At 33.0% G+C, this 14,820-nt stretch overlaps 1 protein-coding gene across 3 annotated transcripts; it reads right to left on the reverse strand.

Moving 5' to 3' along the window:
* Window positions 1–7,767: 7,767 nt before the first annotated feature.
* Window positions 7,768–11,516, reverse strand: LOC110815557 (Protein kinase superfamily protein). 3 transcript variants are annotated; one of them, XM_088213308.1, is made up of 4 exons: window positions 10,921–11,515; window positions 9,514–10,494; window positions 8,544–8,591; window positions 7,768–8,367 (listed from the first exon to the last, which is right to left on the reverse strand). In XM_088213308.1, exons 1-4 carry the CDS (start codon window positions 11,119–11,121, stop codon window positions 7,948–7,950), a joined length of 1,650 nt encoding a protein of 549 aa, XP_088069434.1. In that variant the 5' UTR covers window positions 11,122–11,515; the 3' UTR covers window positions 7,768–7,947. The 3 variants fall into 3 exon arrangements, with proteins under 3 accessions (XP_088069434.1, XP_088069435.1, XP_088069436.1); XM_088213309.1 differs by having other exon boundaries at window positions 9,514–10,484; window positions 10,921–11,061; XM_088213310.1 differs by having other exon boundaries at window positions 8,172–8,357; window positions 10,921–11,516.
* Between the last annotated feature and the right edge of the window lie 3,304 nt (window positions 11,517–14,820).

A 14,820-nucleotide genomic window follows, 5' to 3' on the forward strand; every position in this document is an offset into this window, starting at 1 on the left:
TGCTACTAGAGTTCTAGGTAATCTTCACACCCAATAACTAAATCTGCTTATGTTTTAATTTCACGTGAGAGAGAAAATGGTAATATTTTTTTTGAATGTTATCTGCTTTCTTCAGTTAACAAAAATAATTTTTTTCTCCATATTATACTCATTAAGAGTCATACCATTTTACAATAAGAGTTTTTATCTTATAAACTTACGAATGATAGTATCTTTTTACAATGGGTATTGTGGATGTTTTTAATTTTATATAACATCTTCCACTCAGCCACACAAGCCACACTAACCACAGTATACTACCACATCAACATATCTCTTACAGTTCATACAGGATATGGGGTGTGTGACTACAAGGCAACAAGTAGTATTATATTAAGTCACCATATAACTAATATAACACTTTCATATTTATAATACCCCAAATTATTTGAACATCACAGTTAGCATACACTGTCCCTCTATACTACAATTATATTACTTGGTTATATACAAAATATAACTACTCGGGTTTATGTAATAACATTAGAAAGATTATTTCTTAGACACTCATAACAATCCATCTCAACTTGACTACTTTCCTAACATATTCCGTTGGACCGTATAGGTCGTGGCCCTTAGAAACATATTAAAGTAGCAACATCAAATCTTGACTTCATTTGACAGCTCCAAGTTGAAGGGTATCATACAAGGAGGACTTAAGAGTCCATAGGTTTCATATAGTGATAAAGTAGGAAATTATTTTATCATTCCCTATATCGGTCATTATATAGCACATACAATATGATATGTATGTCACAACATAGCTCTCACTAAGTTGGGCATGTCACTCTTCTAGGTCATGCGAATTACAAGTCCAGATATTACTCAAAATCTAACTCGAGCCACTTGATCAATATACCCAATGTATGACCTGATACTCGATATTCGGCTCTAAGGCTTTAGTATGAAACCATGTATATTTTATACTCGACTTTTTAGAGTCTCGTTTGAGACATACTAAGGTGACTATAAAATTTTAATATTTTGACATTAATATAATATAAGTATAAAGACGGTCCATATTACACATACTTAACACCAATATGATTTAGTCTTATCGTACCCGCTACTCAAGTGTTAGGGAGATCACCTTTGTAATAAGGTCGATCATAAAGCCTTATGACATTATTACGTTCCTAATCATATAATTATGTTCATGAATATTTCATAAGAAAATAACAGCTTTTATTTCATGAATGATCAATACATAAAAATATATGTCCATTACGTATCAAATTCCATTCAAAAATTAAAGCCTACGCAAACCTAAACTCTTCACTTGACCACTAAAAACATATATAGTTATAGGCTTAGTTAAAGGATCAGTAACCATTTTACTAGTGGATATATATTTAATAGCAACTTCCCATTTTTTGATGGCACCTCGAATGAAATGATAACGCCTTTTAATATGCTTGGTTTTCCTATGAAATTTCAGATCCCGAGTATATTAGATAGCAGTAGTATTGTCATAATATATTTCTACAGGTTCATCAACTTTAGGAGTGATGTTGAGATCCTGTAGAAAGCTTCTCAACTAAATTGCCTATTGTACAACAAGACAACTAGCAACATACTCCACCTCCATTGTAGATAAAGCAATGCGGTCTTGCTTTTTACTACACCAAGATATGGCACCTCCACCAAAGACAAAAACATATCATGAGGTCGATTTAGACTCATCCCAATCGCCACCCCAATCTGCATCTGAATATCCTTTCAACCTTAAGTCCCTTCCTTGATAACAGAGGACTAGGTCACTTGTACCAGGAAGGTAGCGCAAGATTCTCTTGACTGTTTATCAATGAGTAGGTCTAGGTTGCTTTGATAACGATTTACTAAACCAACCACAAAACAAATGTTCGACCTTGTACACAAAATGGCATACATCAAACTATCTATTGCATTAGCATAAGGAACCTTGCTCATTTTATTTTTCTCTTTATTTGTCTTTGGGCATTGATCAAAGTTTAAGGTTAGACTTTTCTCAACAGGAGTGTCAATGGGTTTGGAGTAATGCATCCGAAATCATTCCAAGACTTTCTTAATAATTCTTCTTGGTACAGTTCTAGAATCTTCTTAGGAAGGTCTCTCATTATTTCCACACCAAGGACAAACCTGGCTTCATCCATGTCCTTTATTTCAAAAATAGAGGACAACCATTGCTTAGTGGCATTGATTATCTCCGTGTTATTTCTAGTTAATAGTACGTCATCAACGTATAAGGAGAGAAACATAATCCCTCCCGTTGTTTTCTTGACGTACACACAATGGTCTTCATCTACCATAGACAAGCCAAACAAAGTAATGACTTCATGGAATTTGAAATATCATTGTCTGGAAGACTACTTGAGACCATATATAGATTTTTTAAGATAACAAACTTTGTTTTCTTATCCTTTTGAGACAAATCCAATAAGTTGATCCATATATATATTTCTTCCTCAAGTGTACCATTGAGGAAAATAATTTTAACATCTATTTGAAATAACTCTAAGTTCAAATGGGCAACCAGGGCTAGAAAGAGGTGAATAGAGGCAAATCTCATCACAGGAGAAAAAGTTTCTTCATAATCTGTACTCTTAATTTGGGTAAAAACTTTTGCCACCAGTCGGGTCTTAAACTTTTCAATTGATCCATCTGCTCCACATTTTATCTTGAAAACTCATTTGTTTCTAATTGATTTACGTCAAGGTGGGAGATCAACTAGTTTCTAAACCTTATTTTCTCGTCATTGAGTCTATCTCATCCCTTATGACATCAATCGACTCTTTATTGTTTAGTGAATTCATAGCCTTCTTAAAGGAAGCAGGTTCCTCAATTTCTAAAAGAGTGCATAAGAAAATTTTTCATTCGATTTAAAAATATCTTTAGGGAATTTTTTCATGTTCACTGCCTCGGATTCTAGGACTTTCATCACTAGCTTGACTAGATGATAAATCTTGCTCATTGTCCCTTGTCATAGGATTTGGAACTTGAAAACTAAACTCATGTTCCAAGCTCGAATCTTGAGGACTAACCCCATTTTCCAGTAGATTATCATTTGTAGGCACGTTTTTACTATTTAAAATAGTAGGATCACTCCCACTGTCTCTTATGTTGAGTTACTGAGAACCATAAAAAATATCACATACATATATGTAGTTATCTCAATTTAATAAAAAAATACGTAAATAATTAATATACATAAATTAGTTAATATTAGTATAGTGATCATAAAACAACATTATAAAATATTAACATGTTGTCCAAATAAATAAAATATTATACATACATAGAATACTATTAAAATACATGTATTGCCAACCAACAAATATGTGCAAAAATACAAACATTTATTTATATGTAGAGTTAGCCCAATGGTGATGAAAGTGCTAAAATTGAAAGTATGGTTGAAGAAGTCACCTGTTCAATTCCCATTTTATTAAACATCTGATTTTTTTTCTAAGTAAAAGACAAAATAGATGATATCATCATATCATATGCATGAGAGATTAAAAAAAAAAGAAAAATAAATAAAATAAACGGTATTTTCCTCTTTTGCAAGAATCAGCCATGTGTATAAATATATATCTATATAATGCATGTATCTATGTATATATATATCTCTCATCTTCTTCTCTCTCCCCTTCTTTTTCTTCTTCTTTCACGCACACAGTGCACTTTCTTTTTTCACACATCACAGTGCATCATCATCTTCCTTTTTTTCTTTCAAGCTTCCTTTTTTTCTTTCAAGCACACCCAGTGCAACTCCTCTCTCTGGTTTTTTTTTTTCAGTATTATATATATATCTTCAATATTTTTCTCTCTCCCAATTTTTTTTTCTTCCTTCATGCATACACGCACACACCTCTTTGTTTTCATTCTACCACCTGACGGTAAGACAAAGCATTTGAGATTTTCTGATTTTCACTAATTATGCTAATTTAATGTTCGACACAGAAGAAAAAAATTGGGAGTTACTGATTCTTAATGAAAAATATATACATGTGAAAAAATATATATATATCATCTAAATTCATCATCATAAAAAAAATAATAAACTTAATCCAAATTGAACATGATTATTGCTGGGACAAATACAACAATTTGTCTCTAATACCACGTTATAAAATTAGAATTAACCTTAATGTGTAAGAAATAGGATAAAATGCTTGCTTTTTTGACAACAGAAAACAATTATTGGTTTTTTTTTTTATTTTCTTTCAGATGTTATTAGAGTTTTGGGTAATCTTCACACCGCAAAACTCAAATCTGCTTATGGTTTAATTTAATGTGAGAAAGAGAATGATAATATATTTTTTTAATATTATTTACTTTTTTAAGTTAATAGAAATAATTTTCATCTCTTTATATACTTACCAAGAGTCATACTATTTTACAAAAAAAGTTTCTATTTTATAAACTTATAAAGGGTTATATTTTTTTACAATGGGTGTTGTGGATATTTTTAATTTTATACAACACATTTCTTGATTAGTGGATACCTCTTCTATCTGTGTGAGGTCCCTAACCTCCATATATGGGCTTGACCCATTACTTGGTTCTTGGTGTTATCTTGCACAAATGTGTTTGATTCTAGTTCGTATATCAATATATTCCTAGACTCATGTATAGTCTGCATATCCTTTATACACTTCATTTCTTTATGAGAAAATGCTTTTCATGAAATATTATGTTTCTAGAAATAATAATCTCACTAGTCTCTTCATCTAACAATTTGTATCACTTCATACAAAAAGGATACCTTATGAACACACATCTTCTTGCTCTTACATCGAATTTTTGTCTTCCACTCAATAAAGTAGACCCGAAGGCTAAGCACCCAAATACTTTCAGGTGACTATAATTTGGGTTCTTTCCATATAGAACCTCAAAAGGTATCTTCCCATCTAATGCATAGAAAGGTGTTCTATTAATTAAATTTGCAACACTAAGAACAAAATCACTCCAATATTTGGTGTTCATTCCACTTTGGAATTTTAACACCCTTGCAGTGTTGAGTATTTGTTGATGCTTTCCCTCAACTCTCCCGTTCTGTTGTGGAGTTTCCACACAACTCTTTTGATGCATAATTCCCTTCTCATCATAAAATCTCTTCATTTTGAATTCTCTTCCATTATCAGTTCTAATCACTTTTACTTTTATGTCAAATTGAGTCTCAACAAAAGTGCAAAAATATTGCAAATGTGTGTTTCAACCTTACTTTGCATCATATATACCTAAGTACATCTAGTAAAATTATCAACAATCATTAAAAACTATCTAAACTCGTAATAAGAAATTTCATAACAAGGTCCCCAAATGTCACAATATATCAAATCAAAACATTATTCTGCTTTATTACTGGTATCAGAAAATGAAAGTTTATGCATTTTTGCTAATGGACATACATAACATAACTTAGAATCTTTGTTTACTAACAGATCAAAATCAAAACTAAATTTGAATGAAGAGTGTCTAAGCCTATAGTGCCATATATCAAAGTCTCTATCCTCTTTGTTGGAGTTTTGTAGTGTCATTTCTGCAAAGATTTCTTGACTTGCATTTTCTAAATCCTTGGGTTGTCTAAGCTAATATAGTCCATCCATAATCTCGCCCATCCTAAGTGTCTTCCAAGACAAAAGGTCCTAGATGACACATTGTTGTTATAAAAAAATTAGATAGCATATAATATCCTGTATTAACCTTCTTGCAGATATTAAATTAAATCTAAATGAAGGCACACATAACACATTGTTTAGTACAAGCTTATCTCTTAAGTTTCCAGGATATCTAGTCAGACTGTCCACATTATCCACTTCTCAATTCACATAACCTTTTTACCCTTTTTCTTGGTTTCAATCATCCAAACACACACAACATGTAAACCAGTAATGGACACCAAATAAGACAACACAGTATCGGGTTAAGCATAATACCGACCATAATAAAGAAACCATGATTCATGCATACGAGACTATAATATAATTACATCAAACATCATGCTGCATTTAATACTGGAAATTAAATCAAACAATAACAGACCAACCCAATATCATACTCGGACTCCATTGGCAACCTTAATCAATTATACATCTATAGAGTCACACAGTACAGTTTAATTATTTATTTAGCTTTAATACCGTGATAGGAAATAGGGTGAGGGGTACTTACTTATTTTCTGGTCTGAATATGGCTCTACAGTGCGCCTACAGGTTGTCCCTAATTTTCTCTGAATTTTTCCTGGGAAACTGAAACGCACTACTGGTACCTGCACGTGTCCCAAAAAATCCCAAATTAGACCTAGGGCCCCTTTCGGCTAATATCGCAAATCCGGCATGGCGGCTCCGCCGTGCTCCGGCGACGGCTTGCGGCGGCGATTCGCCTCGGGTTGGCCGTTTTCGGCCACGCTTGCATCGGTCCCTGCGATTGAACAACCCTAGGGCTCTCGGTGGGTCAAAAAATCACGAAAAACCGAAACTTACCGGCGGCGGTGCTCTCGAGTGCGGCGGCTCCTCCGGCGTTAGTCGCGTTTTGATGTTTGGCTCCGATCAACCTGTAGAGAAAAGAACGGTGATCACAGTGGCATAAAATTGCATTAAACGGAGGCCGGGAAGGGCCTCATCGGAGGCAAAAACCGAGGAGGGGCGCGGCGGCGCCGCTGGGTTTCGGCTGGGTTTTCCGGCCGTTTGGCTGGTGGTTTGGCTCCGGTTTGGCCATAGGCGGACTCACCGTCGAAAAACGAGCGAGGGGGAGAAAATTTACCTCGATCGGCGTTCGGAAACTTCCCCGGTGCGGCGGCGGGTGGCGGCGGCCGGCTCCTCCGGCGTATGGTTCTTTTTCTCCGGCGAGCACTGGCGGCTAGGGTTTCTTTGGTCAAGTGTGGGTGGGGGTAGTTATACCCTTTGCCTTTTAATCTCAACCGTCCATCAAGATTAAATTTGGACCGTTCGATCGCGATTTAATTGGGATTAAATCTGGGTCGTCTATCGCGATGCAATCTCGGCCGTCCGTGCCTGATTGAATCTGGACCGTTCGTGCGCGTGAATCTGGATCGTCCGTGCGCACGTTTGATCTGGGCCGTCCGTGCACGCGGGAACGGATCTGGGTTGTCCGATCACGCGTACGCGGATCGCCCACGTGACCCGTCCCCTGGTCAGCGTTTCCTTGCCACGCGGCACATCCTGGTTGGCCAGGACTGCTGACCCAGCCGCTGACGTGACTGCTGACGTGACACAACTTTTTTAAATTGTGTTTTGACCCTCGATTTCCGATTTTCTTTTCAAAAACACCCCTATAATCTAAATTTTCACCTTTTTTTTTCAAAATCAATTTCAATTAAATTCAAATAATATTTTTACCCAACTTTATCATTATTATTATTTTTATTTTTATTTAATTAAATCAAATTAAATTAAATTAAATAAAAAATTAAATAAAATTTCAATAATTACAAAATAAAATAAATTAAAAAAAATAATAATAATAATATACTTGGGGTGTTGCATAAAAATTCTGAACATAACCTCAAAGACAATCTTTAAACCCTAAATAAAAAACCAACTCAAGAAGAAACTTACGCAAAGAAGCTTAAAAATACATAAAAGAACGCAGAGACAAGGACAACTAAAAATTATACAATAAGCTAGATCTGTTGAATCAGTAAGTGCCCATGCTTCGAAAATCATTTGTAATGTTCTGAAATACTTCATTTTCTAGATCTGGAACTAGATCATAGAGCTGTGATTAGCTAAAAAGTTCACATCATAAAATTGAATTTCCAATAAATAAGATGAAATCCCTCACCAAAAGAATGCAAATCATTTAGTTTTTGGCAAGAGAATATAAGATTGAAGAAGAAAAATATTATAAAAGAAAAAAGAACAAAATGCTAACTCTGGGAAAGTTAGAAACCAGCCTTACATCCTATTTATGAGAATCTATAATTAGTTGGAGGGGTTCTTCCAACACCCTTGAAGCTCCATTAATTGCTATATTCCCTACTCCAACCTCCATCGCTTCCCTCTCGTCAATTTCCCTCCTTTTCCTCTCAGATATACTCGCATCTGAGTTGTGTGCTGGATTCACAGCCATAGAAGGCTCAAGAAGCAACGGGCCAGGGCTGATCCATGGATGATTAAGGCATTGAGCTGCTGTTGGTCTCTTTTCCGGGACAAAATCAAGTAGGGGAATTAGGAAGTCAGCCATATCATTTGCATGTTGCTCACTGAAATCATACTTCTCCATGAAAACCTTATTAAGAGGCCAAAAGCGCAGGCGACGAATGTGCCTCAGATCCCCATATCTATTGAAAAAATCTCTGGAATAGCGACCCCCTAATGCAATCTAAAGAAAATATTTGTTAACACTTGAATATAATTTTTTTTTAAAAAGGAAACACAAGTAACATTCTCAAGTTTGATTCCCTGCATAACAGTTAAGATCGTTGCTAAATCTTTGCTTATAAAATAACATATCATAAAACTGATTTACTTCAAGCGGGATGCATGAGATATTTCTACCTTGCGTGGCATCATTCCAAGAAGCTCCATCATCAATGCCAAGTGATCCTAAAAGGTAAAATTTGAAAGTTAAAGGTATGGAGAAACGATGTGAAAGTTCGCATGCGAAAGCACAAAACACAGAAAATCAGGATTCATCATCCTCAATTTATTTTTCTGCACGAATAACTAATTCAAATTCACAAATATAGTTAACCTTTCAGAAATTGTTTGCTTTCAATTTTCATTTCAACGCTTTGTAGATGGAAGAAACAGCTTCCCATGCATATTTGTTTAGTTCAATTCAACCAAAACCATCGATCTTTAGAATTATATCTTCAAGGCAGTTTATTTTGCAAACATGTTCCTAACTAAATGCAAGTTCAGGAACAATGATCCGGGAAAACAGTAATCTTTTACTTTTTTTTTTTGCAATTGCAGACGGAAGGATACGTCTATAAACTTGAGCAAAGATCAGGTCAGACTCTACCTTCCCCTGCTTTTTCTCAGTTAAACAAAAACATCTTTCGTAAATAGAAACCTAAGCAAAAACTTATGTTTAAATGTTGAAGAGCTAGTCTTTGTTGTGGGAATAACAAATCAACAACGCCATGTACATTTTCCTATTGCAATTCACCCTGGAAAAGTTGGAAAAGATTCTGGGTCAAATGAAAATAGCTGTTCTTGATTGTCATGAAAACTTCTGTAAATTTAAAGAAAAACCATCATATGGGAAAATAAACTAAAATGAAGTTCAAAAAGTAAAATATCATCAGCTAATGAAGTTTTGATAGGCATCTTTAATAGGCTGGTATGAGCTCACAGGTCTCTAGGTACTTTTTTCTTTTCAACTAATACACCTCAGTACGCTATTTATAATACTTACTTTCCTACGAAAAGAAATGGAAATCTCGCCTCTCAACCTCCCATAGATGGAGATGAAGAGAAAATGAGAGTCTCATCCAAAGAATATAAACAAAGTTGGCAATACCTCATCCCTGTCATAGTTGTCACCACTGTGAGGATCAAAAAGAACATCGCCCGTGGCCAACTCAAAGCAAATGCAAGCAAATGACCACAGATCCACCGAAGCTGAGTACTTCGATCCAAGAATAACCTCTGGACACCGATACTGCCTTGTTTGAATGTCATTTGTAAACTGTTTATATGTCCAACAAGCATTTCCAAAGTCAACTAGTTTGCACTTTAGATCAATAGCTGCCATTAATTTTTGCTTCGTCGAACGGCTTCCCCTTCTATGGCTTCGATTAGCTTGGCTAGTATCCTTCACCACATCATTTTTGCTGTTTAGATCTTTAATTTCAGAGCTACTTGTCTGTTCTTCAGCACAATTCCCATTTGATTTCACATCAACATTAGGATCCTCTGCAGAAGCTGTTTTACAATCTGTTTCATTTTCCTCAGTGGCTTTCTTCCCAGAGCACCCTTGAGCTGCCTTCTTAGCCTTCCTTCTAATTTTCTTCTTTTGATTCTTTGTCAGATCTCCATTCAAACTCTTACTTTTTGAAGCAAAAGACACAGAAGCAATTTTATCTTTACTGGCTGGAAGAACAAGAGGAGCACCTGATTTCCTGGGATCTTTTGATGGATCAATCATTGACAAAAGCAAAACGTTCTCTGGCTTCAAATCTGTATGAATAACAGAAAGCTGACGATGCAGATAATCCAAACCCACTAAGATATGAAAGCAAATCTCTTTAACCATGTGGAGTGGAACCCCTCGGTAATCACTGTATTTAATTAGTGTCAAAAGGTTGTCCCCTAGGTACTCAAAAACCATGCATACATGCTGCCCATTTGGTCCTGAATGCTTAAAATGATCCAAAAGCTTCACAACACACTTCTTGTCTTCTGGGTCGCCCTCAGCAATCTGTTTGAGGATTTTTATCTCGTCCATGGCTGCCTCAGTATAGTGCTGAGCACTCTTCTGGACTTTCAAAGCTACATAACGCTACAAACAATGAATTTCTTGCGTGGTTAAAGAGTGGAAGAATTAAATATAAAAATAAATTCCTGATCCAGTTCCCAGTAGTATGCACCTCGCCGCTTACACGGCCAAATGAGATATATCAACAGATTTAAAGAAAAAAGAAAAAGGCAACAAGAACAATGAAGAACCTAAAGAGAATGACATGTGGAACAAATACAGACAAAGGAGTAAGAATTGAAGGCAACTAATAAATATGGACCCTCACTACTGAAAAAACTGAAACGTAGAAGCATCAACTGACATAGAATAATGCACATTTCAGGTTACTAGAAACCATAATTTTTCGTCAATGAAAAAGTTTCTAAAAAAATATTTCCTTTTTCGATTAACACAAGCACTCCATAAGTAGCAACAACGTTAACAACAACAATAAAAAAGAGTTTATACCGATTTCTGGGTATCCCAAGCGAGCCAAACGGTAGAGAAATGGCCCCAACCGAGCTTGCTCTGCACCACATAGCAGCCATTTTTGAAAGTGTCACCAATACGCAGCGCATGGTATCCACCTTTCCTGTAATCCTCAGTCCCTTCATCCTCTGAGGAGTAATCACTCACCTCGCTCCGATCCCCGTTCTTATCCTCCGCCATTAAAAGTCTGAGTGGAAGAAAAACCTAAATCCAGCTATGTTATAAAAGGGGAAACAAAGAAAGAAAGAAATTTATCTGGGAAATTGGGTTACTAAAAAGTTTATGAACTTCGATTGTTGTTGCAGGGTCCCGGGTACTGCTTGAAACCCGGGTGAGAAATGTGCTCAGAGGAGAAACAAAACAAAAGAAGAAGCAACGAAGAGATTCGAATCCTTGGGTGATTGTTTTGGTAGATTCGCGGGGGGAGAGAGAGAGAGAGCAGATTACTTGCTGGATGTTTAGTGCTTGGAAGGTGGTACGACTGGACAGACGAGATTAGGGTTTTTAGGGGGCTAAGAGAGAGAAAGAGAGTTTGCCGGGAAATTAGGAACAAAATTTCTAATGATTTATTTCCGCGCAGATCTAATAGAAAACTTTAGCGAACTGAGTACATAATTTTTCAAATCCTACTATTGTAGTAAAATTTTATATATCGTCCCTTTTAATAATTTAGTGATTAAAATTTTTACATTTTATTTGAATATAATGAGTTCAAATTATATTAAATACGTAGAGTTTGTTTGATATAAAAAAATGAACGTAAGATAAATTGCTAGTGATCAGAGTTATAATACTTAATTCAATAAAATCAAAATATTAAAACATTAATTTGTTAATAAAATTATAATAAATTGGACATTGTTCTAACAAGTTATAAAATATTAAAACAAATGAAATATTTTATAACGATTAAATTCTCTTAATTAAAATAACTATAATAAAACAAAAATTCGATCAAATTCTTTTGTATAAAAAAGTAAAATTTTGTAAGAATTAAATATTAATTAAAATTAATTAATCACTTAATATCATACATATTGATGTCAACCAACATAAAAAATTTAACATTTTTGAGTTAGAAGTTAAAACTTAAATTTACATTTTATATAATAAAAAATAATCTACATATTTAATTTTGATATATTTTATTTGTTTAAATAAAATATTCTTATTTTTTTATACGAGCTCATTGATTATTATCAAGTTCATGATGAACTGATTGTAAGTTGTATATCGAGATAATAACAAATTATTTTGTTTATAAAATTTTTAAAACTTATAAATTGATATGCTCGTGAAATTTTATGAATAATAGAAAAGGATAAAAGGTTTTGAAAATTTTTTCCTCTAAAATAGCAGGGTCTAATTAAAACATTATTCTTGTAAAGTTTAGCATAAAAATAATTAGAAATAACTTTTGAGTTCTAACTAATTTTGAAAGTAGTTCAACAATTCAAAAAAAGTGAATATGACATGGAATGATAAATTTCAAACTTTTTTATTTTATTTTAATTTAAAACTATGATTAATTTTTATTGACGAAGTCAATAGGCTATTTTTCAAATTGTGTTTTAAAATAAATAATAAACATAATTTAAATTTAAATTTAATAAAAAATATTTAAAATATTTAAAAATTTATAACTGTGAAAATAAAAGAATGTGTCAGATTATATATAAAAGAAATATATGTGATTAAGTTTCATTTATAATTTATATAAATAGCATGAGGGATGATAAAAGATAAATAGACCAATACATAATTGGATATATAAAGAATGTGATGAATGTTTGATCATGTGTCATAATTTTGATTGAAGTCTTTGTGAGTCTCTTGATTTTATTTATTTTAATTGTAAAACTTTTTTAATGTAATTCTACCAAATTTTTTATTGAGTTTTATTAATTTAAAAAAATACTTAAAAAAAATAAATTGATATTATATCTAGAGTTTATTTAATAACTACTTTAGCTTAAATTGACCTAACCATCCCATTTACATTGTCACTCTCGATGAATTGTTTATGTGGTATAACTTATATATGTGATATAGGGATGAATAGTAATCAAAGTGAGGCATGTTGTAAAAGGGTTGGGACATATGATAACTTCTTTGACTTCCATTAAGGATGGATAATGTTCATAAAAAAGAACCCCAAGGCTTTTATGTTTTCAGAAAATTTATGAAATCATGTAATAAGTATTATCTTATTGCATATGAAGTATTATAGTTTAATTTTATGTCGAGTCATTATTGTGTAACTTATGTTATGAAACCAATTTATTTTGTTATATCCTATACATCCTAGTCTATAGTTACATCAATGCTTGAATTGCTACTTGAAGCAATGAGTGATGTATAATCTATATAATTACTTGTGAAAAAGTTATTATAAAAATCATTTTATAGTATCATAAAGTTATAGTATGCAAATAAAATATAATAGTTTAAATCGAGAAGAACAGTTACTGAAACAATATTTATCCAAAATTTGATGCATAAAAAATATTATGTAAAAGAAGATTATGTTTACCTTACATTCAACACTCACATTATTTTTGATATAAAATCCACCTTGTTTTAGTTGTAAATTCATAAATTCTATGAATGTTTGTCTATATCTAACTATGTGCTATATAGGATCTAAATATGAAATTCATGAAGAGTTATATTTAACAAGCACATTAGTAAAAGAAACATAAACATAATTAAATATGTGGTATTTTATGGCAACCTTTGGGAGCTTGGAGCATTGTGAGAGAAGTCATCATTCTTGCCAATTAATGCACTCAAGCTTTTACTTACCTTTTTTTTCTCATACTCTTTGAACCCCTTAAAATGGTCTCCTTCTTTTGAATGGAGATTTTAAACCACTTGCTTTTACCATTCTTTAACAGTTTCTTTTTAAGTCTAGAAACTAATTTTTCCATTAGAACTAGATTCAACAACATATGCTTGTTAAGGAGGTTTCAAAGACCTAAACACTCATCTTTTAGCTCAACATAATAAGCCATGCCATCAAATGTCTTGGTACTGTTATTTCAATCAGATTGACAATCATATGTTCCCAATTAAAAAGCATCATGCTTGAATTTATTACTCATCACTAAGAGCATTCCTAACTCACTTAACTTCTTACCCAGGTTGGCTATGTCTTATGTTGCTCAATTGCATGATTTGAGTATTTCTTATGTGTCACATTTTTTGGTCAATTTCTTGACCTTCTTAGTTTGGTACATCCCAAATTTTATTCGAATATTCATTTGTTAAGAATATCTTTATACTCTTAATATTAAAATAAAATTAATTACTATTAAACTTATCAAAATACCATGTACCAAGTATTGAAACAAAGACAATTGCCATTAGACTTATTAGAATACCATGTATCATGGTATTTTCATTTTCCAATGTAAGCTTTAGCATCCCCTTTTATGTTGAGCAGTTTTTCATGTTCAAATTCAACCACCAAGGAATAATTTACTGCCTTCAATATCCCTTGTTCTTCATTGAATAAGGTGTCAAATCTTATAATTATCACCATTCAACTTACAATCTTTGCCCAATAAGTTATTCTTTTCTTCAATGTGATGGTCTATATTAAACCCCCAGACACAACATACTATTCAAAATTCTACTAATCAAAACAAAACTAAATTTTATAATTATTAAGAGAATCTAAAGTTCACTAAATTTCTAATTATCTCCTATGTTCTTATTAATCAAATAATATTGTTCTTTTAATAAAACTATCATTCTAAATTTATCTTATTTCTAATCATTTTTTTTTCTTAAAACTCCCACTATTTTAATAAATTCACAGTATCAAAAGTACATAAACAAGATAAAATAATAAAATAACATATCATAAGCCATAAA

This window comes from Carica papaya, chromosome 2 (assembly GCF_054855325.1).
Source record: "Carica papaya isolate Zhongbai chromosome 2, ASM5485532v1, whole genome shotgun sequence".
NCBI lineage: Eukaryota > Viridiplantae > Streptophyta > Magnoliopsida > Brassicales > Caricaceae > Carica > Carica papaya.

Bases quoted from the DNA above. Each gene is read 5' to 3' on its own strand.
- LOC110815557 (XM_088213308.1), bottom strand. From the start codon at position 11,121: ATGGCGGAGGATAAGAACGGGGATCGGAGCGAGGTGAGTGATTACTCC. The intron at 10,495-10,920 runs GTATAAACTCTT...CATTGTTTGTAG, and splicing joins CTTGGGATACCCAGAAATCG to CGTTATGTAGCTTTGAAAGT. The intron at 8,368-8,543 runs GTAGAAATATCT...TATTTTCTTTAG, and splicing joins TTGGAATGATGCCACGCAAG to ATTGCATTAGGGGGTCGCTA.